This window comes from Triplophysa rosa, linkage group LG24 (genome assembly GCF_024868665.1).
Source record: "Triplophysa rosa linkage group LG24, Trosa_1v2, whole genome shotgun sequence".
NCBI lineage: Eukaryota > Metazoa > Chordata > Actinopteri > Cypriniformes > Nemacheilidae > Triplophysa > Triplophysa rosa.
This window is the reverse complement of record NC_079913.1, coordinates 15,555,600-15,581,521: the sequence shown is the minus strand read 5'-3', so window position 1 is coordinate 15,581,521 and position 25,922 is coordinate 15,555,600. Positions and strand designations below refer to the sequence as shown.

General features: G+C 40.7%; 2 protein-coding genes across 4 annotated transcripts; both read right to left on the bottom strand.

Annotated features, from left to right (window-relative positions):
* Positions 1-45: 45 nt before the first annotated feature.
* kcna1b (potassium voltage-gated channel, shaker-related subfamily, member 1b) lies at positions 46-3,422 on the bottom strand. The gene is made up of 2 exons (XM_057323966.1): positions 3,208-3,422; positions 46-2,479 (listed from the first exon to the last, which is right to left on the bottom strand). Exon 2 carries the CDS (start codon positions 2,306-2,308, stop codon positions 827-829), a length of 1,482 nt encoding a protein of 493 aa, XP_057179949.1. The 5' UTR covers positions 2,309-2,479; positions 3,208-3,422; the 3' UTR covers positions 46-826.
* Positions 3,423-7,883: 4,461 nt separating this feature from the next.
* On the bottom strand, positions 7,884-20,163 carry LOC130547724 (shaker-related potassium channel tsha2-like). Of its 3 annotated transcripts, XM_057323970.1 has the most exons (3): positions 16,142-20,163; positions 12,266-12,342; positions 7,885-11,997 (listed from the first exon to the last, which is right to left on the bottom strand). In XM_057323970.1, exon 1 carries the CDS (start codon positions 18,833-18,835, stop codon positions 17,411-17,413), a length of 1,425 nt encoding a protein of 474 aa, XP_057179953.1. In that variant the 5' UTR covers positions 18,836-20,163; the 3' UTR covers positions 7,885-11,997; positions 12,266-12,342; positions 16,142-17,410. The 3 variants fall into 3 exon arrangements, with proteins under 3 accessions (XP_057179951.1, XP_057179953.1, XP_057179952.1); XM_057323968.1 differs by having other exon boundaries at positions 7,884-11,997; positions 12,266-20,163; XM_057323969.1 differs by lacking the exon at positions 12,266-12,342.
* Positions 20,164-25,922: the final 5,759 nt, after the last annotated feature.

Genomic DNA, 25,922 nt, shown 5'->3' with positions numbered 1-25,922 from the left:
TTTAATACTATATATATATATATATATATATATATTGAATAAATAGAAAGAGATAGAGCCCGTGAGGGCAACAATTGATGAGTAAATTAATATAAATATGTACATTTTAAAATCAATACATTAATACTGCCTGGAGAAAGGTTTTAATGTAAAGTTTTGAAATACGTTAAGAAAGTTGTGCTTTTAATGGGCAGTGTTTGAAATCAGTTGCCATGTTATATGTTTTAGATACGCAGTACCATATAGAATAGACCTCGAGATTTCATAAAACATGCCATAATCTGCATAATCAATGAACTGAGATTGAACATTCAATTTGTTAACGGTTTACAATAGCTTGTGAACGACGCAAACAAACAAATAAACAAACAATAAATTAATGGACAATCTCTGACTCTTTTGGGATACAGTGTAAAAACGCTTTTCATGCTGCCAACATATGCTTCATTTCTATTGGTGAAATTCTGTCTTCATTACCCCTGACAATTATATTTGGTATCCACAGGCAGACATTAGACTATGCAAATCTTGTTTTGGTGTTCCTGTAGCTCAACTGACAAAACGTGAAACTAGCAGTGCCAAAATCATAGACTCGATTCTCTGGGTGAGCGCATACTGATAAAATGTAGATTATACTTTGAATTCAACGTGAGCCGCTTTGGATAAAAGCATCTGCCAAATGCATAAATGTATGTGTCTTAAGAAAAGAATAATGTGCAATGAAATAACACGTTATTAGATGCCCAGTTAAAGCATTCTGATACTAATAAACTACATTATGTACAGTTCAGCTTGTCCTTTTATATCCCAGAATGAAGTCGGGGATCTAAACATCCGTAAGACGCTTTCCCATGTTGACGCAGTTCTGATTGGAGACCGTGCAGTTCCCCGTTCGCAGGTTGGCCTCTCTAAAATTGTCAATGCTGTTATTGAGATCCTCGTCTATTTCCATGTATTCCGACTTGCTGACGCCAGACGAGCTGCGTCGACTGGAGTTGGAGTCGGACGCGATGTTCGGATTGCTCACAGTGAGGAGCTGGGCCTGTTCTTCACCTTCAGTTTCTCGGTGGTAGAAATAGTTAAAGTTGGACACGATCACAGGCACGGGCAGAGCGATGGTAAGCACTCCTGCGATGGCGCACAGAGAGCCCACTATCTTTCCCCCTATAGTGACAGGGTACATGTCCCCATACCCTACGGTGGTCATCGAAACCACTGCCCACCAGAAAGCATCCGGGATACTCGTGAAGAAGGAATCTTTCTCTTCGGCCTCAGCGAAGTACACCGCGCTAGAAAACAAGATTACGCCGATGAACAGAAAGAAGATCAAGAGGCCGAGCTCTCGCATGCTGGCCTTTAGAGTCTGACCCAAGATCTGAAGTCCTTTTGAGTGTCTGGAGAGCTTGAATATCCGAAACACCCTGACCAGGCGGATAACCCTGAGAATGGCCAAAGACGTTGCCTGATCTCCACTGCCCTTGACCTCCCTTGCATCCTCAGGGTCTTCTGCCATCTCTGTTCCAAGCGTTATGAAATACGGAATAATGGACACCACGTCAATCGTGTTCATCATGTTCTTGAAGAAGGCTGCTTTACTTGGGCAAGCGAAAAAGCGAACAATCAACTCAAAAGAAAACCAGATGATGCAGAGCGTCTCTACGATAAAGAAAGGGTCGGTAAAGAAGTTGGGTTTGTAATAAACCGTGCTGTTGCCCACCACTTGGAACCGCCCCCGCGGATCTTCTTTCAGCTCTGGTAAAGTCTCCAAACAAAATATGACAATGGAAATGAGGATGACCATGACGGACACTATTGCAATCCCTCTGGCAGGCCCAGAACTCTCGGGATGCTCGAACAGCAGCCAAACCTGTCTCTGAAATTCATTATCCGGCAGAGGACGCTCCTCCTCGCGAATGAAGCCCTCGTCCTCTCTGAATTTTTCCATGGCCTCTTCTCCGAGCTCGTAAAATTTGATCTCCTCCGAGAACATGTCCAAGGGAACGTTGACGGGTCTTCTCAACCTCCCCCCGGACTGATAGTAGTACAGGATGGCGTCGAAACTGGGACGGTTTCTGTCAAAGAAGTACTCGTTTCGTAAAGGGTCAAAGTAGCGCATCCTTTTCTTGGGGTGGCCCAGCAGAGTGTCTGGGAACTGGGCCAGAGTCTTGAGTTGTGTTTCGAAGCGCAGCCCTGAGATGTTAATGACCACCCGCTCACAGCACTCGGGGGAATACTGCGAGTCCTGCGGATGCCCCTGCATCGTGGAGGAGGTCTCGTCCATGTTCTCTCCAACCACCACCACAGTCATCCTGAAGCTCAAACTCGCAGTACCGGATGGCAGCGGATGTTCAGGCCGGTTCTGCGCTCATCCAACACCCGATGCTGTTCAACGACCCGACACCGTGTCCAGCATCACGTTCCACCAAACGTCGACCATCTCCATCTCAAGTGGAGCAGTGCGCCTCCTCTGTGTGCTCACCTAGTCAGCCAGAAAATAAAGTCATGAGATACGTGACTGAGAAATACATATTTCCTCCTTAGTCAAAATATCCCAAAGGAATGCAGTAAGAAATCTATACTCATTTGAACAGCCCTTCTTGTACAGTATATTTCAAGCAATTCATACTGTATATACAGTACATTTTGAATGCAAAATAAAAAATGATGCGTTTTAAAACACAACGTTTCCATAGGGCTGAATTTACATTTGCCAACGTGATAACATACCATTAAAAGGTACTTCAAAGAAATAGTCTTATTACTCCCAAAGCTCTCTCATAGAATGAGAAATGTACGCTAGTGAGATACTGAAATCCTTAATATAACCTTACAGATAGCAGTCCCTTGCATACTGTATTCTCCCAAGTGTCAGAAATTCATTTATATTCACTTCAGTGGACATACGCTTAGAATCTCCGAGCTTGCGCAAATGGCCATTCAACTGTATTTGAAAGCAGATGTCCTTGGAAATTTTGTATATGTCATACCAGATGTAATATCAATATGCATTACATTAATAACAATAACAATTCGACCTAATCTTTTATAAGAGCACAAAAATAAAAACATCAAAGCCTGTGATATGAGATATCAGGGAGGTGCGGTGGGTTAATGCACTGCACCATTTGCCCATATGAACGTTATGCATGTATAACGCAGGGAATGACAGCAAACGATGCGGATGTTTTAAGATGTCTTTGTACTTACGTGGGCAATGGAAAGATGTGCGCAAAAGCTCTGTTGTTCAAGAGATCACATTACAGCCCTATGCGCGCTAAGATGCGTCCTGTGAAATCCATAAGCGCAAAAATATAACAGATCCACAAATTCACCTCCTGCCGTCCGAAACTTGCGGTAAGTTGCCCAAAGCCGAGCAGCAGCAGCGGTACAGAGAAAGACGCACACACATACAGCGAGGGAGAGAGGCGAGAGAGAGAGAGAGAGAGAGAGAGAGAGAGAGAGAGAGAGAGGGAGAGAGAGGTAATGCGCAATGCAGACAGGCTCCAGTATGTTGCCAAATGTCCTTTACCACACATGTGACGGGGAAACACTACAGCGGAACGGCGCATAAATAACAATGACAAATTCCTATTAAACCTTAATCGTTCTGCATTTCACGGGGTCGTGAAAACACATGAAATACCCAAACGCGTAGCATGCATTCGAAATCACAAACATAAATGTATATTTAATATATTTATAATGCCGAATTGAATTAGCTTAATACCTCTTTCTAATATTGGACAATTCTTTTCTTTTTCTACAAAATGTTTATGCATAGGCAGATGATGTGCATTCAATGTCCTGGGAATCAAACCTGTGACCTTGATGTTGCTGGCGCTATGTGCTACCAGTTAAACAACAGAAACGCAGATCATTGATACAGATACACTGTCTTCCTTTAAATTCGTCATTTTTTTCATCAAATTGTGTAATAAAACAAGCAAATATTACAACAAACAGGTCCTGATGTCTTATTAGACCGTATTAGACTGTGATCTTGCAGACTTAATAAGACAAAGAGGTTTTAGCTCGTGAATATCATCCAGCATTGAACAGACCGACCGGTCGTTCCTGTAGCTGCTCTGTTTCATACGGCTGTAAGATCGAGATCAACACATTTCTCCATGGCAACCAGGAGTTCCTGTAATAGCTCAGAGAGGAGATGCTCGTACCGATCTACCGCTGTTATAATGGGTCAATGCCATGCGCAAAGGCTTGCACACAGGGAACTACCCAAATCTGACACCACAAATGTGATATTAACAAGTGACATACCGACACATTGTTGGAAAAATGTCTTTATTTGCTGGTTTGTGTGCATCATTCGGTCATATTCAATTGTAGTCTGGTTAGACAACAGATGTTACAAAAAAGTGCAGACATTTCTGAAAACCATAAAACCATCAATACAATAAGCATCGTATCGAGTAGTGGCAGCCGGCTTTACAATTCTCTCTTATTGTATCTATGTACAAAATACTCCCTGATCGCACACATCTGGGAGACGTTTTTCTGATGTCTGCATCTACATCTGCAAGACTTTATTGTTCACTCATCTGCAATACGTCTCTGAGATGTTTCCTGTCAGATGTCAGGTATAGATGATGTCTGTAAGACGTTTATGATGAAGGATTTAGAATGTGTGTAAAACTGCCCCTTCTAAGACGTTTCTTGGATGTTTTCCAGATCTTTAGCAGACGTCTCAAAGAGACAATGGGCTGTCACAAAGAAAATCGAGTTTTTTGTATCCCACATTTTAGAGCAGTGTTACACATTACATAAGACTAAATCATGCGAAGGAGTCGTCTGTCGTTGTAATTTCAGTTCCGGGTCAGATTTGCGTCATTCAGTGTAATGCCCGCCTACGTTTTATTTGCGACGATGTACGCGGACCAATCAAAGCAGACTAGACCATCTGACCAATCAGATCAGAGTAGGCTGACAGAAAGTAGGGGATTAGCCAGATGAATCACCGAACAAATCATTTGAGAGTCAGTCAAGAAGAAAGGTAATTCTAACTGCCATTATTAGAAAATGAAAGTGTTTTTACACCTTGTATGTACGTAAACTTGTTGTTGGACACTCCATAAACCAAAGTAGAACTTTTACAATCACAAAATATTTACTCTTTAAAACACACTGCTGAAATCTTAAAATCATAACATCAGAAAACTGAAAATACTGCAAAAAGAATTACATACCATATATAAATGCTTCATAATACAGAAATGTGTTGCAAAGCAAAAAATAAGTAAGGGATACGACCGTTTCGCGTCGGGTGGTTCTTCGCCTCCACGTCGTGCATTAAAATCCTTTAATGCACGGCTAGCCGTGGATTATCCCGCTTATACCATGGTTATTTGCCAAGTTAAAGCTTTTATTGATGTTTACAGTGTGATTTTAGATCAAACAGGTGAAAATGACGGTTTTTTTGTCAGTTCATTTTAAATGTAACCAAACTGACTGGAGCTACCCGTGCGTTAAATGCTTTTAATGCACACCTTCCAGCCAATCAGAATCCAGTATTTAAACCGACCATGGTATAATAATAAATATAATAAAACAATTTATAAATAAAACATGAGTCTTAATGTTCATTAAAGCTGCAACCTGTTTGTTTGAAAAATAAAATTGCAGGTTACTTCACATGCGCTAAAAAATAACTCAAATCTGACCAACAGCTCAAATGAGAAATCATTAAGCTAACCGTTGTGAATCTGGGTTGGGCAAAGAATTTATTTTACACCGAATGAATGTACATGCGCAATAACTTATTTTTTATGAAAAATGTTTCGGATTGTACCTTTATAACAGGCTTTAGTATTTTCATGCAATATATAACATCCTTCTTTTTTCTTTTTATTTTGGCATGAATTATCAACTTGAATATTTTTAACCTTGTACCGAGATCAAGGGGTAATTTACTATAACACATGTCGTGTGAAAATCGGCACATGAACTTTACTAAACACGTAGAACCAGACTAGCTCATATCATGAAATGCATTGCTCTTCAGTACATCTCATGTGCTAAACCTGCTGATGTGGACTCTCTGCTTTTTGCCTAGCAACAGCTGCCGGTTTCCGAGAGCCTCCGTTTCTTGGTTTCATTTAGAGGGTCCTCAGCAGAGCTCATTTCTCATCAAACGGGTGATCGCCTCGATGCCGACGCAGTCGAGGAACCGGAAACGCCTGTCCCGGGTCCAGAATTCCAGGATGCCGTAACGAGACCCGAGAGCACCGCCGAGGTTCCTTACGGGCGCTTGAGCAGAACAACAGCTGAGGAAAGGTGCAGTCTTACAGTATGAATGTAGCACCCCTCCTCCTCGCTCATTCATGAATGCACCGTCCCGTTATATAACCCTCGTGCTCTATTTATAAGGGCCACCGCATGAAGAGGCTCGCGTGGTGCCCTTCAAGGCAAACGCTGATGCCCCAAGGGCTGTTGGGTCGGACCGTCGGCTGCTATTATTAGCCGTGTGTCACACCACAGCCAATTGAAATGGAGTAGAACTGACAGATGTGTGCGTGTATTCATCGGTAATGTGCAGTCATGTGTGTGTGTAGTGATTGCATCATGAAGCACACATTTGCAAGATTTACTGCACTGCACCATTCGGCATTTAACACACACACACACACACACAACGGCTATCTCAGTTACAAGAGCGTATTCAAACTATTCCAGAGATCGCTTAACTGAGCGAATAGCTAGTCGACGTCAGAAAAACGTGTGATATGTGTTCTGCGTTTCATCGATTCATCGTTAAATGACTAGCCTATTTATACATTGAATTGTTTGTTAAGCTAAACGGTGTCATTATTCAAGTTATTTTTTTGTTCGATAATATTTCCTGGTTAGCAAGTTTATCGTGCAGATTCTCCAATAAATAAAGATTTCTAGATTCATTTCAACAAAAGTGGTACTACTAAAACATTCAAGTCCCAATTCCCATAGGATCCGCCCCAAATAGTATTCAAAATGAGTAGTAGTAGCGTGTCTTAAATCGTAGTAATATTCTTAAAGTAGCCAGCTGGTCTACTATTGCCAGTGAAAACTCTAACGACTAATATTACCCACAATTCATTGCGAGAAGAGAGTTTAGCCATAAAACACTGAATTAATAAGTATGTTAACGATCACAACATGCACAACCTGATCTCACGAGAACTCCCAAGTATTTTCCCGGTGGCAAATTTGTACGATGTGAATCATACAAAAACATCCTATTATTAGCAAAAAAGCAATACTGAAGCCCAGCCCCTAATCCCGAAATCACTGGCGCGATAGCAAATCAAACTAAAATGTACGAATAAGATCGTATGACTTTATACGATTTAGCCACCTCGTAAAATAGTTAAATTCCTAAATGAATTTGCACGTAGTGACTGATGTTGCCTTGGTGCACTTCTCATTTACTACACACTACGAATATACTGTAGGCTATATGAATTCATTCATAAATGTATGAATATATTTTCTCATGTCACGTCAAAGTGATGTCTTCTTGTGGCGAACAATTGGAGCCACACAGTTTTGGTATCTGTTTGCGTCCTAGTCTTGTTTTTTGGGCTTTCTGCACCCTGCAGGAACTGTCGAGTTGGCAGGTTTCATGGAGTTCTGGATCCACGAATTAGGCCGCCCTTCCCCACCCCCCGCGGAACACCCCGCTACCAAAAGCTTTTCAAATCGGTTGACATAATATTGAAATCATCATCACTAGCTAAACTCCGCCCAGTTTGCTTTGCGGAGGTGTAGAAGATGATTTACCTCTCTCCAAAGGTTTGCTGAATAGGTTTCATAGTCGTGTAGAGGTAATGTTTATTTCTATGGGTCTACTTGTGCTGATAATGTTGTATGTTTTAATAACATCATTTTTCACATCAGACATAAGTTGTATTCAAAGGGATTTTATTGCATACATTCTGAATGTACGTTTAGGTTTCATATATATATATATATATATAAACACACACACACATACATACACAACATATTCTCTATAACAACATCTTTTGCAAAATTACAGTACGTCATGAATTTCTATCCTGTGAACTAAACATTTAATTCGTCGACTTGAGCGAGAATACTAGGACATTTAGCAGACTCCTGATCTTGTAAATCGTGACTGATGATTCTTACAGTAGCAGAAAAAATACGACAGCCACTCAATATTTAGTACAAGAACTACTCATACAGATCGTACAGGACGTACAGTATTAGACATGTTTGTACAGTGCTAACATTAGAGAGCTCTTCAGATGTGCTAGACACATACATACATACATACGTACATACAGTACACGCACATACATGCAGTCACAGAGTGAGTCAGACTGATCTCACGGAGGTGGCGTCTCCGAATCGTACAAAAACGTTCAAGAATAAAGGACGCATGGAAGTCCACCCCTAAGCATAACTGTCACTGAGGCAGATCAAACGAAAATGTATGAAGTTTTACAACATACTGCTAATTCAATTATTGCTCAACTGAATAATAATCTGGTTCTGTTAATTGGGTCGACACTTGCATTTTGGGTGCTTGCGTTAACTAATGTTAACGTATAAGGTAATGACTAAACAATGAACAATAATTTCACGCCATTTATTAATCTTTGCTAATATTATTTCAACATGCTGTATGCCAGGACGTTCTTCAAATGAAAAGGTGCATATTTTAGCATGAGTTAATCCGTCATGACTTCTAGTTTTAGTGGTCGTTGATAGTACTGCGTTAACATAATGTTATCATCTACTCAGTTGGGACCACGTCTTTGATTTATCGCCAGTGTGGCTTGAATGATGCTTGGATTATTTATGACGGGGTTATTGTAGGGTGCGTGCCAACCTGTAGACGTCTTTGCTGAATAATTGATACGCTGAGATCAAATCATTCACAATCGCACACATGAAGAACATCACAGCCCAAGCAAGATTTTAGATGTGTTACATTCGTAATCAAATCAATGATATTTCAATATATACAACCGTGAATGCATACATTTCTTACAATATGACATGACATGGGATATAAGGCACTATCAAAGAAACATACCGTATGTACACAACCATCTTTGACATCATGTGCAAAGCAACAGTGATATTTTGTATTCATACGATTTATCATGCGTTATTGCTATTGATAACTAATCGTAGACAGGTGTGCAACGGTTCGTCCGTATAATCACAGTGGTTTCCATAGATATACGTATGATCATTGTATGTGCATGAGAATCACTTTCCCTGCTTTAAACACACACACATGAGCATGTCAGCAATGTCAACGCCCTCTTTGCATAATTCTCTTAACAGGCAACAGTGTAAATACATACACAACATGCACGACATGCACACAGCCGACGGCGATACGATGGGATGTGTATGAAATCACACGGGGATTGATGTGAATGTTGGGAGGCTCGTATCTTAATGAAAATATCTGATGACTGTCTGTCACGGCCATCCTGGGGCACTTCTAGCCTAACGCATCTTTCATAACTTATAATCCTTTGTAAAACATTTACACATGCCAAGCGTAGTAGAATCACTTTAGGTCGAAATGTAAAAACAAGCCAGCAATGCAACCACATAATGGAATATTTCGTTACCAACTTTAAAAGTTCAAGAGCCATGTAATTGATATTCCAATTCGTACAAATCTGGCGACGAGTATGGTAGCTGACAAAGGAAATATTTGAATGTTACAATATTCAGGCTTTAACCAAAATCTAGTTTTGGAGAGTTTGAGTAGATCGGTGTAGACAATAAGGTTAATTAACGAAGCGTTTGCACATCATTTTGCTGTAAACTTGTGTCTACGTCTCAAGTGGAATATAGCATCAACTTTGTCGACACTTCAGATTTTGGCCCAATGTTAAACTTTTCAATGATACAATGTAACTTTTGAACGTGATTGTGAATGTTCCTTATGTTCTGTAACCATAATTTCAAACAAATTGGGAAAAGGTTTGGGCAATTCCAATTTAGAAGAGATTTGACTTCGCAACTGTCAAAAAATTCCCACTTGTGCATTGCGAGCGTTTCTATGAAATTTCGATGAGTGTCGAGCATCACGCTCTCAAGGTGGATTGATGGCGATGAAAAAACCAGACACAGACTTCTGAAGGAGCACCTGTCCTAACATTGTTAAAAGAAAGGGAGAACTGAGTTTGCGGTGAGCTGGTTGATTTGTTGACGTCACAATCAACATTTAATATATTTTTTGGCAGGGATTTGTGTAAATGCGTTTGCATGCATGTCCAAATGAGCTGGTTTAGACCGCACAAATGATTTCGGACTTCACATTGCTCCCCATTACTGTTCCATTCCATAGTTAATCAAATAAATCAATTGGAAGTATTAACGGAAGAGTTAACTCAAATATGAAAGTTATCAGCTTCACGGTGGCTCAGTGGTAAGAGCACGCCAAGGTCATGGGTTGGATCCCAGGGGATTGCACATAGTCAGAATCAAATGTAGAATACAATGCAATGCAAGTCGCTTTGGATAAAAGCGTCTGCCAAATGCGTAAATATTATCCAATGCCATCCCGAAAACAACTATTTTTTTTAGTTAAACACAAATGGATCATTTTATGTTAATATACTGCCATGATAATTTCGTATATGGGATTCAAGATTAAATATTAATTTGTGTTGAACTAAAGAAAGAAAGTGATATGCGACCGAGATACCGTTAGGGTAAGAAGAATATTAAGAGATTTTCATATTTACATGAACTGCTCCTTTAAAGTGTGTAAGGTCGTGTTCATAGACTCAAATGGAGTACATATTAGATTTGAAGTGGTACTTTTATTTAAATGATAACATGTCTTATATACCTTTTCGCTAAAGCATTTTACGTCCATTTTACTACCAAAAATGACAGTTGTTATGAAAACTACAAACATCGTAACATCCCACATTTTCCCAACATGCGTTTCCCTAAAATGATTATTGCGTTTCAGCTTCACAACCCTATTAAAACCATTTCACATGTTTTGGTACACTTTTGATGGAATCAAATTATGCCACGTTTACATTTACCAGTGTGATGAATCCCGATGTTTGCACATGCTGGGTTCAGAAATAAGGCTTACGATTAGCTGGATGTAACTCAACACGGCGAGGTAAACAGACAATCAGCACAGTGAGGTAGATGCTTATGACGACGGGCCGATAAAGCCTTCTAAAACTGTATTAACAATCGCAACAGAGTAAACAAAGAAACACACAAACCTTTGCGTTTGAACGCGTGTTTGTACTGCATAAACAATCTCAGGAAAAAAGGTGCAGCGATTATGACAGAAATAAACATTTTGGCAATTCGTTGCACTGTAGCTAAAATAAACGAATGAAAATCACTTAGCAAATATTCAAAAATATAGAAAATAACCTTTTAGCAGTTCAACCCATTACATTCTTATATAAAACCTATATGATACTTTAAAAAAATAGATATTTAACAATGTTTAACTCAACAGTCAAGTAATTTTGTCTTTGTTGATATTTGTACATTGTTCCCACTTTATACGATTTCTGAGTTTGTTGGCGAGACAAATTCAATCAATTAAAATAGTAATAAAATGATACCATGCCCAACTCCACGCATGACACATGTTTTGGTATAGCATATGATATGTAATGTTTAAACATGTCTAAAGACACATACTCGCGCACACTTCTCTCAACAGCATGTTGTTTTAGGGGCAAATAAACACGGGGAAGCATTTCAAACATTGCTTGTTCATGTAATCCGGGATTTCAATGAAATCGTTTTCTACCTTGACATGCTAAAAATCATCTTTGCGTTTCCTGTAATTCCACGTTGTCCAGAGTTTTTGACAAACTCCCCCAATAAAACAAGAAAATGCTCCTTAAAATGATTTTTTTTGTAGATGTGAAGGCGTAGCTTTTGCTCCATATGATGCGGACGAAGGGTCAAGATTCTCTCACGTCAAAGATCACCATGGAGGTCTCCCGTTCGTACCTGTACCTGTCAATCAGAAGTGAACACAATTGTGATGCACACTGTATAGACAACATTGCAAAAAAACACAGTATACCAAGAAAGACACTAGCAAGTCTCGCGTTTAATGTTTTGACCTTCTTAAATTTAACTGCATGTGCAGTCTATTAATAGTGAAAGACAAAACAAAGACTTGATCTGACTATGGGCACATCCACACGAAGCCAGAGCGTTCCCTATCCAATCTTCTTTTCCTCATTCTAAACTAAATCGGATTTAAATGCATGAAACTCACCAACAGCAGAATGACTTGTGCTAAGAAAACTAGACAAAAGATGAAGGAAACGTGAAGTAGGACCCAATGAAGCACACCTGCACACAATTAGGGTGGGGTAACACAAAAAACTACAAAGACCATGGACATGGACTACAAAACTCAACTTCAAAATAAAAGACGTGAAACTAATACCAAACAGACGCCTAACAACCGATTATATGAAAAAAGGCTGATTCATACAGAGACCTGTACTTGACTGGCAAATATTTTTATTTGTTTATCAACACGTGATCATGTTTTGCTAACCCACTGCCTTGTTTAAGGTCAATTGTTAACGTTGTATTACTTTTTTCTCTCGTTTTCGTCATTTATGACAAGACTTGATGAGCTTTTCAAACTGATGTTTTCACTGTTACACAGTAGGGGGTGCTGTTATAGATCTGAAAGAGTACAGCATTTACAGATCCAAAAACAAGCGACTGCCCTGTCCATGTTCGTCATTCTAAATCTTCGACATTTGTTCCGAATTTTGTATTTCTTAAGAATACTTCCAATATTCAGGAAGAGATAAAAAGGAACGAATGAGGATAGAAATCAATCAGTCAGATGTGCTATTCCTGGGAGAAACAGAACTATTGCAATGCATGCAACTGTGGAAAACTGGTTCAAATGAAAGATAAGTTGAAGGTTTAGGTGTTTTCTGTAAAAAAACAAACAAACAAACAAAAAAACAATGCATCACAGTCATCACACAATCCAATAGTACCGTTTTAAACGCTATCAGTGTTTTATAGAGATTTGTGTAACCTTTGTTCTCAAATGTCTTCGTAAAATTGTATTTATTTTATTTATTGTATTTAACGTCTTTGATATTATCTACAGAAATGTCGTTATGAATTGTAATAAAATTAGAAGGCAAACGGTAAATACTGAAAATCTGAGTGTGTCTGTACTTAAAATTTAAAGCAAGATCATCAACATCAAACATTCAGATGCTAAATTGAGTGCTTTTGCCAGTTGCTGCGGTGCCGCCATATTGGAAAGGGCAAGACTTCCCTATGAACAGATACGAGTGAATGGGGAGCTGCAGTTTTTTTTTTTATTAAAAGCACAATAATGTTTCCATCTCTCAACAAATAGATACCGGATGTTTTTGTACATTACGTAGTCAATAAATCATTGAAATTGGTTGAAAAATGCAACCGTTATTGTGTCTCACAACTAGAAAAAAAAAACTCACCTCCCCCATTCGCTTCTATGTATTTATACACAATAAACTGTAACTATTGTACAAGATAGTTCTTACTCTGTAAATCGCAATCGTGAAAGCAAAACGCACGAATGGGACCGTACGAACTCCTATGAACTAGCCAACTCGTCAAATATTTACAAAGAATACTGCAGGGCTGAATGAATCGCTTAGTTTGATACTCGGAGTTTCAAGCGAAACCCAACCAGAATGTTGAAGAGATGAACAGTCAGAAGCTGTTTCAAAGTCAGCGTGACCTACTGGACACCTGTGTGCTGAAACACAAGCCAGCGGCCCGAGTTCCACACATGACTAAACTGTTATACTGCCACTGTTATTGTGCTTTCGTCTCCATGTTTTCCAGCAGGGAAAACCTGCGCCTGTCAGTGTGGATTCAGACCCTCAGACGGAGTATTAAGAGTCCCGTGTTCCTGGCTCATCGGGAGGTGCATTAATGTCACATGAACTTCAAGTGCTGAAGGCTTCTGGACTGTGAAAGTGACCGCAGCCTGAAATAACATGACCTTTGGAAAACCTAATATGACGCCTGTGTTCATAGCCGTATCGCAGGGAGGGAGATCCCCATCTGTCAAAACAAAGTCAATCAATTTCTTTAACAACAAATTGTTTTCTGTTTGTGTCAGATTTAAGTAACTAGCTGAATATAAAAACAACAGAAGTCTGTGGAATGTGCCCGTGTAGTAAACTGTGTGTGTCTTATTCCTCTCCCGTGCGACCAGACAAGCGTTCCCTCATAAAACATGTTGTACATGCATACAAAGTAACACAGCAAAAGTTGAAGTGGGTCAGGAAATACCCTGGCGTAACCTGACCCGACCGTCCCGACAGGTGCGCTGGACCGACTCTCCATACGTAATCTTCATAAATATACTCCTTTAAAAAAGATTTGCATTCATATCCGCCTGCTTCAGACGAGCAAATTATCCCACATAATATTTAGTTATTTATTTATCATATTTTTGCAATGCGCTGCTCTTGCCTGAGACTACGTTGCAGTGGCTGTAATTTGTAGATCAGATTCACTGAATAGCGTATTACGGATAATGAATTCAAATTTGTACATTATTGTGCATTATAGTTTAGTGAAATCTCATTAAACACAACAGGTTCCCAACAAACATTTGTTTTGATTTGTTGCTGTAAGAGTAAATGTTGAGTTTAAAGGAACACTTCACCCAAAAATGAAAATTGTGTCACGAAACTCACTCTCTAGTTGTTCCAAATCTGTATAGATGTCTTTGTTTGGTTGAACACAGTGAAAGATGTTTGGACGAATGCTTGTACCCAAACAGTTCTTGGACCCCATTGACTCCCATAGTACAACAATGACAGAACTGTTTGCTTACCTACATTCTTCCAAATATCTTCTTTTGTGTTCAACACAACAAAAAAACTATAAAGTAATTTTTCCTACTATGGGAGGCCAAGAACTGTTTGGTTACAAGCTTTCTTCCAAATATCTTTCTCTGTGTTCATCAGAACAAAGACATTTAGACAGATTTGGAACAACTCGAAGGCGAGTAAACGATGACAGAATTTTCATTTTTGGGTGAACTATCCCTTTAAAAACGTCATTCTATAGACGGACTATCGATAGTGACGTCACTGTACGCGAGAAACCTGGCAAGTGTCAGATTTCTTTGTAAACGCGTTTTTCTGCGTAGCCGGTTTATGCATGTAAACACGTGAAAACAGGTTTCTCTTATAAGATGATTTTTGATAGTTGTCCGTTTATTTTGTGCATGTAAACGCACTCATTGTTAAATGAGTTCACATTTATTCTGACCTCTTATTGATTGACTTTATTCAATCCAAGTGATTCTTTTAAAAAAATCATCGAATCAATGACTAGCCAATCAAATTTGAGTTTTTAGGGAAGGAAACTAATGTGTTTGCACAAATAAACACATTAACTTGAAAGATTTAGAAATTTGCTGACAGGAAGTTTTAGAGATCATAAAAAATATTTTACTTTTTTTAGTCTTAATAGTTTTATTAATATTTGGAATTAGCATTTATTTTTTATATTTTTAATGTTATTTTCGTCTGTTTTGTCCGTTTACATTTATTTATATTGCCACATGTGTTTGCCTTACTTTTATTTTAATTCTAGATTTAGTTTTTTTATTTGTTTATAATTTTAGTGATGGATATGTTGCTATTGCAACAAACTGAAATAAAGTTTTTCAAAATTATATTGAGGCTTTTTAGGCAAAAAACGGACTTGTGCTCTCGTGAAGACTGGTCTTGTGAGGCAATCTCTGAAGAACAAACTCTGAACTACCTACCGCAATGACTTCTGGGACTTCAAGCAGGTTCGGTATGTCAGAGTACATCCGTGTACGGTGTTCTCTGTACTTGTGTGCTTGAGTATTGGAACCGGTGACGTTGATACGTACACGCAAGATCGCTGAAGAACGCATATCGAGAAACGGCCTTAGTTTTAGTTAACTATAATAACCCTGACTGGAGCTGAACTCTCCTCTGGACCTTCAGGTGTGGAATTGAAAAGCCCTGGAAATCTGATATAAACAAGCACACACTGCCCTCTAGTGTTTTAAATACAAAACATCAAACGCACACACAGTCATGTTTTGTCTTAATGGATGTGCTGTGTAACATACCTCACATTGCCTGAATTCTTCTTGGTCTTGAACTGAAATCCTTTTAAAGGAGCAGAGAATTCAGAGGATCCTGATGATGTGGAGCGTGTTTTATTTCCATTTACGGTTCTCCGCTTGTTGACGCTGCAGCAATCCACCATAATGTTCATTATGCAAAAGCAAGTGACGTCACAGTGAAATTACGGTGACGTCATGGCCCATTTCTTTTCAGCGTCTTCGCTGAAAACGTGTGGCATCAGCCGCGCGCTAGTGGGCGTGGGCATTGTTGTTTTTGTATGTACATTACGACATTTGATCATCTGTGGTGAATTTGACTAATAGTATGTTTTTCTTTGGCCTGTCAAATATGGCCATCTTTGTTTAGGTCGTATCTTCTTTATAAAGCAACCATGTTTTCATGGGAACAGTGTATGGTCTAGAACCGTCTGCATGGAAGGTTGCCATGGAAACACACTTTCCTTCCGAAGGATACAGTTTCCGTCGACGGTCACTAGGTGGGGCTATTAAACTTTGAAACGACTTCCTATCTAGAGTTGGACTATTAAAATGTGCGATCTCTACACGTCTGTTGGTCATATTAAGCTTACGCTAACGTCCGCTTATCGACTCCAGCGGTGCGTTTGCCATTACGCATGAATTTAGCAAGTCCATTTTGAGATGCAATGGCCTTTGCAATGAAAATGCAACATGTTCTGAATAATCACCAAGCTGTTGTTTTGAATAAATTATTTTTTCTGAATATGCGCACGTGTCAAATTGTAAACGTTAGACCTGTTACAGCTAGTCTTTAACAAATTGGCATTACAACTAAAAATGCTGGCCCAAGGGTTTTTTCTCAAATGACGTTGCATTTTAACAGTGTCCTCCGAAATAAGAAAGTTAGAATATGAATATATTGGTCCATCTCTTTCCTAACACGCGCATTGCATGGAAACTGTGTGATCGCACAGGCAGCGAATTTGGGGCTAAACTATCGAATTTGTTTACTAAGAGTACACGAGCAAAGTGCTACTGCTGGATCTCGTCGGACTTGCTTATAATAACAATAATAATGACAACATTAATATACTTTTGTGCGCCTACATAGCTACAGTTGCGTCCTACTGTACGCCAACCACAACAACAACAACGGAAGGCAGTTGAGAAAATAACCGCACTGTTATCAAATGAAGTGTCCCTCAGACATCTGCCCGGTGCGGCGCAACGGCGAGGACGCGCGCGCGGAGACAAGCGCGTCTCTTCGGGTGCGTGAGTGTCCTCTCCGCGCGTTCACACGTCACTCAGTTTGCCCGTGTATGCTTTACGGGGGCTGCAGTTGGTGTACTTGGCCGAGTCTCCGTCCTCTGAGTCCAGATAGTCCGATTTGGAGAGCGACTGTTTGCTGTCGCCAAACGGGGGCTGCTGCTGTTGGCCGCACGTCACGTGCGTGTACTGTAGCTGCTCCTCGTGCTCGGTCTCTCTGTGATAAAAGTAATTGAAATTGGACACGATGACGGGCACCGGGAGCGCGATGGTCAGCACGCCCGCGATGGCGCACAAAGAGCCCACGATTTTCCCCCCGATGGTGACCGGGCACATGTCTCCGTAGCCCACGGTCGTCATGGAAACCACAGCCCACCAGAAGGCATCGGGGATGCTACTGAACCCCGAGTCGGGGTCGTCCGTCTCGGCGAAGTAGACTGCGCTGGAGAACAAGATGACCCCGATGAACAGAAAGAAGATGAGGAGCCCGAGCTCCCGCATGCTCGCCTGCAGGGTCTTGCCCAGGATCTGGAGACCCTTGGAGTGTCTGGAGAGCTTGAAGATGCGGAACACCCGCACCAGGCGGATGACCCTCAGGATGGCCAGAGACATGGCCTGTTGCCCGTTGCCCTGGTGCTCGGCCAGCTCCAGACCCAGGGTTATGAAGTAGGGGATGATCGCCACGATGTCGATGGTGTTCATGATGTTCTTGAAAAAGGCGGGCTTGCTCGGGCTCGCGAGGAACCTCACCAACAATTCAAACGAGAACCAAATGATGCACAGGGTCTCCACGATGAAAAACGGGTCCGTGAAAGGGTTCGGCTTCTTTAAACTCACAGTTCCGTTCACCGACAGGTGCTCGTCGTACGTTTTCCCGTCTTCTCTGAACTCCGGTAATGTCTCCAAGCAAAAGATGACGATGGAGATCAGAATGACGAGCACGGACACTATCGCGATGCCCCTGGCGGGTCCGGAGCTCTCCGGGTACTCGAACAAAAGCCAGACCTGTCTCTGAAACTCGTTCTCGGGCAGCGGTCTCTCCTCCTCTTTGATGAAGCCCTCGTCCTCCTTAAAAAGCTCGATGACCTCCTCTCCCAGCTCGTAGAAGTTAATCTCCTCCATGAAGATGTCCACGGGCACGTTGACGGGTCTGCGTAACCTCCCTCCGGACTGATAGTAATACAGGATGGCATCGAAGCTGGGTCGGTTTCTGTCGAAGAAATACTCGTTCCTCAGCGGATCGAAGAAGCGCATTCGTTTCCTGGGGTCGCCCAGCAGCGAGGACGGGAACTGCGCCAGGGTTTTCAGCTGCGTCTCGAAGCGCAGCCCGGAGATGTTGATGACCACCCGCTCGCAGCACTCCTGACTGGCGCGCTCGGGGTCGTAAACATCCCGGGAGAGCGCCGTCAACGCCACGGTCTCGTCCAGGTTGTCCCCGGGCACCACGGTCATGTTTGCACCCTCGCAGGGGCGACGCGTTTTCGCGGTAAAGGGTCCGAGCGGCACTTGTGGAGCGGCGCGCGTCGCGTCACTTCCTCGCGGAGGTCTCTCCTCATTCCCTCCCCGAGCTGAGGCTGGCAGTCTGGACTGCTGGCTGTCACATTCACAGCGTTTTAAACAGCGACGCCCTCCCTCCCTTCCTTTCGCCCTCCGCGGGCTCTCTGTGAAAACTACTTCATTAGAATTAGCACGAGAGCGCGCACCGCACGCAGCTGAAACATCGTTTGAACACGCGCAACGTAGTCTATAGTTGAGCTATTTCTTTGTTCTCCCCCCCCCACACACACACAAAGTTGAACCATTTCACGCTTCTACCAAAGTGACCCGAGCGCGACCCGCAACATCGCGAGGTTTTTATTAATATTCACCTGATGACGTAATTGCGCGAGCGGTTACAGCTATTATGCAAGTTTCTGAAAAGCTTCAACTGGACATTGACTGGGCGGCCGGAGTTGGGGGCCAAGTTGAAAGAGATGACGTGGAAAACCCAAAATAGCAATGGATTTCTTTTCCCATGGAGCAGCAAAGGGGGGTAAACTGCACAGTGCATTCATGGGGTCATACACTTTATTCCAAACACAGTCACAAGGCTTTCTCGATGTCACACAAAAAAAAGAAGATCAATAATCGATCATGCAGCATTACATCTGACAGATGCTTTCATTCAAAGCTGTACATTTGGTCAGTGTGTTGCATCGGGTTGCATTTGACATGTTTTACAATGAACTTGATAGACAGGTAAAGGGTTAAACGCATCCTTTTATTTCTTTTCCGAATAAATAACAATGTTTTCATGTATTTTTTTGTTGTTGTTGTTGTTAAATAGACCTTGTTTTATTGCAGAACGCAGCATTTAATCCATAGGCCTAATCTTTCATTAGACTCATTAACACGCGTGAACATGGTAATGACCTTCATGCACTATAAACCAGACCCTGAGACATAAACGTTGAAGGTCTGTCTCGTTATATAGAGAGAGGGATGTGCTGGTTGTTTTTATTGATATTAATGATACCCACCAATAGCAGCTGTGTTTTTCACACACACACACACACACAGCTCAGGTGTCTAGCGTGTGGGGGTCTCTTATCAAGGTGACTGGCGCCGTGCCGCAGTGATTCATGCGTGTTTATGCTGCTGTGGGATAGATCAGAATAAGGTTTTCCTTGGGATGCATTAGAGAATTGCCCAGGTCACCGCCTGCGTCCCGAGACTGGGAGGATGATTAACATGACAGACCACACCCACTTTATAGGAGAGCTGCTGATTGGCCATACGAAAGAAGGGATTAGAATGACATTCTAATCCCTTTTTTATCCCCCCCCCCGATTGTTCCAAACCTGTATACATTTCTTTGTACTGATGAACACAAAGGAAGATATTTCGAAGAATGTCAGTAACCAAACAGATCTCATCCCCCGTTCGCTGCCATAGTAGTGAAAATAAATACTCTGGGAGTCGATGGTGGATGAGATCTGACGTTCTTTCGAATATCTTTCCTTGTGGTCACCAGAACAAAGACATTTTTACAGGGTTGGAACAATCTGAGGGTGAGTAAATGTTGACAGAATTTTCAGTTTTGGGCGAATCGTCCCTTTAAGAACCCTTAACTTATGTATAATGTTCTGTTTTGTGCGCTACTGTACAGAGCAAAATAAACACTCTTTTTCTCGTTTAAGTCATCATGAAGTGCATTTCGTAATTCATTTAAAGAGCACACGTTACGTCTCAGCTATTCGTTTGGAATCGTTTCCAGACAAGATTTGAGAAAGTTTCCGCGTTTCTGCTTTCCACGTTTGTCTTGCGAACTGATGAAATGTGATTGTTTGACCCAATGAGCCTCTCGGAATGACTTTCACGAACTCAGCTTCGTTTCATTACCTCGCAATTAGCTTTTGCTGTGACCACGCACACTCATTTCTCATCCTGTCTTTCCACACACTTCTTCTTATTCTCGTTGAGAGTGTTGAAGATGTTGTTTCTATCAGGCCAAATGAGTCCTGTTCATTTTTACATATGGAAATGTTCAATGCAAATACGAAAATCATTTCCGTTAGGTGTCTTGCTTGAGGATATGAACAACAAAACAAAACAAAACAAAACAACAGCGTTTACACGCCATGAGAAACCTTGCACTTGTTTAAACAGAATGTACAGAGACAGCCGCAGCATAATTGTTGACGTCCGTGAATCTTATTGATTTATCACTCGTACTATAACCTCACCATTCTGCAAGCCATTTTATAAAAAATAGAAAAACTAACAACATTTTTTAATATTTCGTCCCTTTACTGGTATGTTGTACTATCTCTACTTGTATCATCAAGCAATCATGCAAGAGAAATGATCTCTCATCTGTGGGACTCTCATGTCCGCTGGTACGTTTAGTGTGCCACTACATAACTAATAATAGACGCATTGATCACGCCTCCACCGTGACAGAAAGCTCCGGGAGCTCTGCTCTATGACCCTGAATGTGTTTGTTTTGGGGTTTTATACTGAAATCATCTGCAACACTGCACACAGACACTTTCAACGTTTTACCCTCCTGCATGGTTATTACCTCAAATGTATGAGTTTTGCTAATGTGCACATATGATTGTGATTTCTAACATTCCCTTTAAGTTATGAAAATGTCATGTTTTTATACCAACGTCTTCAGAACATTTAGCGTTTTAACATCTTTTAACGTCTCAAACGTTTCCATTGTAAGGCCCCCAGAGTGCGTCACTGTGTGACCCCCCAATTAAAGACTTGTCATTTTAAACTTGAAACCAAAAACATATTCAGTTATACAATGCTGGAACATCAATTATTTTGGTTGGTGGTCTTGTTTTTCTGATGTTTGATGGCATAAAATCTATGAAAAATTTCAATATTTCATAAAATGCCACAAAATCTGTGGCCTCCCTGGATCCTTCTTGGGGGCCCCCAGTTTGAGAGCCACTGGTTTAAAGAACATTAGTCAAAGTTGGCACATAAAATCAACCTAAAATCCACTCACTTGTACTTGGAAAGGTGTTTTAACACAAACGATTGCACATCTCCTTTATAATTAACAAACGCAGATGAAACAATATAATAATAGGCAGCATATTGTATCATGGTTTTATTCATGTGCTCCGCTGAGGACGTTTCTTCATGAATCAATAGCAGGAGGAAGGTACATTGGTTGACCCCCGTCACGCAGCATATCTCCTCACCGCTTTCCCATCATGCCTAGCACACCAATGACAGGTTATTAATGACGCTCTGCGCTTGCAGACAACTCCAAAACTACGTAAGCAAACTGCTATTTTCATTCTGAAACACTGTTCTTGTAACCTTGGTAACAGCACTGCTTCTGTCTCTGGGCACAGAGGTGATTGGCCTCTCAGATTTGATCTGACCATTAAACGAGGAGATACACCATCACCAATCGGCGATGGCCTCAATTCATCCAATTAAAGAGACGGTTCAGCCCAAAAGAAAAATTTCCGTTCGTCCAAATGTCGTTCTTCTTCATGAAGATATTTCACAATGTCACCACCCGCATTCTGTGACGAAACACAGCGTACATGGAATTGTCGTTTTGTTGGGGAAATCGTAAATGACATTCAGGAAGTGGAGATCTTGAGAAGGTTCGGAGGTAAACAAGGACTTCCCTGACTTCCTTCGGTCTATTTTTGTGACGGACAGATCAGATTTAGGTCAGAGCAAAGGTTGTAACGGGAGACCGGAGGGCGTCTGGCGAGATCCACTGGAGGTGGATGGCGGCCAAGCCGGGAAGAAAAGAGTCTCCGTGGCGGTTTGGTGCATATGGAAGACTGGGTGTCCTCAGCCTCTCGTCGTCAGGGGAGATCTATACGGCACACACGAGACAGACTTCATAAATCACTGTCATGTAAAACTGTCAGTATTCACATGCCTCACTGAGAAATTATACATCGCAGCATTATATTTCGATGGCCGTTCTTCATTAGCAATCTGACAAACGTGACATTGCAATTGAAATGGACGCAGATATAAATCTGGGGGAAGCTACATCAAAGCTGTGATTTTTTCAATGGGGTTCGATGTTGTTTAGCGACCACCGTTCTTCAAAATATCTTCCTTTGTAAAGATATTGTGATAAAGAAAGAAAGTCATGCAGCTTTGGAATTACATGTGGGAGATGAAATGATAAAAATACATATATTTGTATGAAAAGCTGACCAGACCTATATTTCACTGCAAGTTGTATCCTGTGTATCAATGTGACAAACACACTAACTAAACGAAGGAAGACAAAACCAATTTTATACTAATGAAATTATAGAAACATATTGACAACCATATTGAAGAACGTGGTAGAGATGCATTGCAGATGAGCAAATATTAACGCAGTCCAGATGAACACACACGTACAGTAACAAGCAGATGTTCGCGTCTAAAACGACACTTCCATCGTTTCTCGTTGATATCTTCTCTCGTATGTTCCTGGTGTGTGACCTTGATGCTGTGTGTTTTCTCTGATAAAGTTAACCAGAGATGAAGCTACATTGGTCATCGTTTATCTTATCTTATTTTATCAGTAGAAACCCGAACTACCTAAAGCTATTTATTGCATTAACGTCATTACAGTAAAGTACATCCTGGAGAAATGGTGATAATGTCTTATTGTAAATATCATGCGTGGCCTACATACACACTAGAAGAACGCAAAACCGAATGTTTAATAATACAAACCTCCAGATGGGTATAACCTCAAGACTATTGCTGAACAGAAGAGACATTCAATTCAATGCAATTTTATTGATATAGCGCTTAATTTTATTCCCTATTGGCCATTCATAAAGCATATAAAACTAATATTTTGAGTATCTTGTTCCTAAATACTGTATTTTGGTAATACACCAAAAATTCACTGCATCTCAACTCATATTCAGTGTCGATATTTCTCAAGTCCGGCGAGAGATTAATCCAATGTGTATTCTGGATCTCAGAGATGAGAGAAACTCAAAATTAGGTATCGTATTGTAGAATCAGCTTGAAGCATCATCAGGCTTTGTGTTAGTGTAGTAGTGATCATTCAGAGATTAGTCCCCTCAGGAGGGACGGTCAGCTGTGTTCTGCTTTCACTGACCTCATAATGCATTGATCTGGGGTCAAGGGTTAGGCTCTCCCCGCTTTCCAAGCTAATGTACTCAAAAGCCACCTCCTTGATAATAATGGATCGCGAGAAAGCGCGTTTGACGTTCAGTTAGATCTTTGTGAACCTCCCAGCTCGTATTAAAAGTATGAACAATGTACATTCAGAACAACCTAAAAGAAAACTAGAATTCTGAAACTATTTTACCCAATTTGTGTCTTTTTTTTAAAAACGTCCCATAATGGGGTCCTCGCCATTTTATCTAATGGCTAAATTCAGGGATAAAGAATCCAAAAGGTCACCAGGACTTCAGCACACAAAAAATATTCTAGGGACGTTGTTCTAACATTTTTATAACGTTGTGAAAACGTTCTTTCAGAAGTTCTACTAAAAAACTGTAAGAATGATGTTTTAAAACCGTTTAGCAAGCCACACGATGCTCTTTTAATGTTACTGCGAGTACATTTTTTATTTTAGAAAATCTTTTCCAAAGTTCTGAGAATGTTTCCTGTTAACTTGAGAAGCAGGTGTCAAGACTCCTCTGTAACAGACGTCAATAAAACGTTGATCAGTAACCAGAGGAACGCGGATGTTTGGTTATCACAAACTTTGCGGAACATTTATGAAAGACGAAGCCGTTGTTTTATGGTCTGATTTGACTTTATAGACAGCAAAAAGACCTTGATGTTCACAAATATTTCCCATCTGCTTTGAATTTATGGTCTTCATGGAAATGGTGTGAGTCACAGGGGATGTGCAGTCCGTCCTCATCCAGAAGTCACATTGAGTAGAACATCATGGAGTCTTGATTACAGAATATTGAGCTCTGCAGAGATCAAGATTGAGCGTGCATCAAGTGTACAGGTTCCTGTGAAGGAGATATCTACAGCATAGCACTTCTTTCTTCTTTCTTATCTCCAGCTTCTTCTTACCTTTCGCTTGCCCTTGGTTTGTCGTCTCCGACAGGATGCCGGCTGAAACATAAAGCCTTTTCTAAAGCCACAGAGAGAGAAAGTTTGTTAAACGATATTGAATATTTCTGGGTCTGCCGGTCAAGACCTGTTTCTTTTATAGATTTGCTTCTTTGAATTTGACGGTTATGTTATTTGACAGGATGCACAATAACGAAAGTTAGGGTAAAAATAGAACAATTTATCTCGTACACTGAATAAGACTGTATGTCAATGTTCTGTATGTACCCTCTTATCGCACACATTTGACCTAATGCATTCTCTCCTAAAGTCTAAAAGGATGCACGACCCTGATTAAAAACATTTTCTTAGTCATTTTTTTTCAATATTAGCACATCAACAGAGGGTTTGAGAGAAACAGGAGTAAAGCGCTTCATGGCACATGTACGTCTTCCTGTGTAGTTCGTATTCACAAGTTCGGACATTCGCAATTACGACGGCATGTGCAATTTCATATTGTTTATGTTTGAAATTGAAAAACAAACGACGAGCATTAGATCAATTGATATATTTTAGCATTCTAATGCTGCTGCAGAGAATTATGGGAAATGTAGTTTAATCGCTCAAGTCCGTCAGATCATACCAAATTATCGGTGCGTTCTGACATCTTCTCAGTTCTTGTGTACAGGCTACATTAATTACAGAATGTCAGACTTCACAAAAACAATTTGTGACAAAGTCGTTCTCTTTGACTGGGATTGTTAAATTGACCAGCCACCGAAAATGAAAAATCCATTTCTGCATTTGTAAATGCGTTTTTTCAAACACAACCTGAACGCGCCATTACTTTCTTTTCTCATTAGTAGATGCTTATGATATACACCAAAGTATAACAGCACTAAACTTACAAATGAGATTTAGATACCAAATAATAGCCAAATACGAATTTTTTATTGCAATCGATGTTTATCAACATATGACATAAATATACCCCGAACCCAATAGGATGCATGACCAA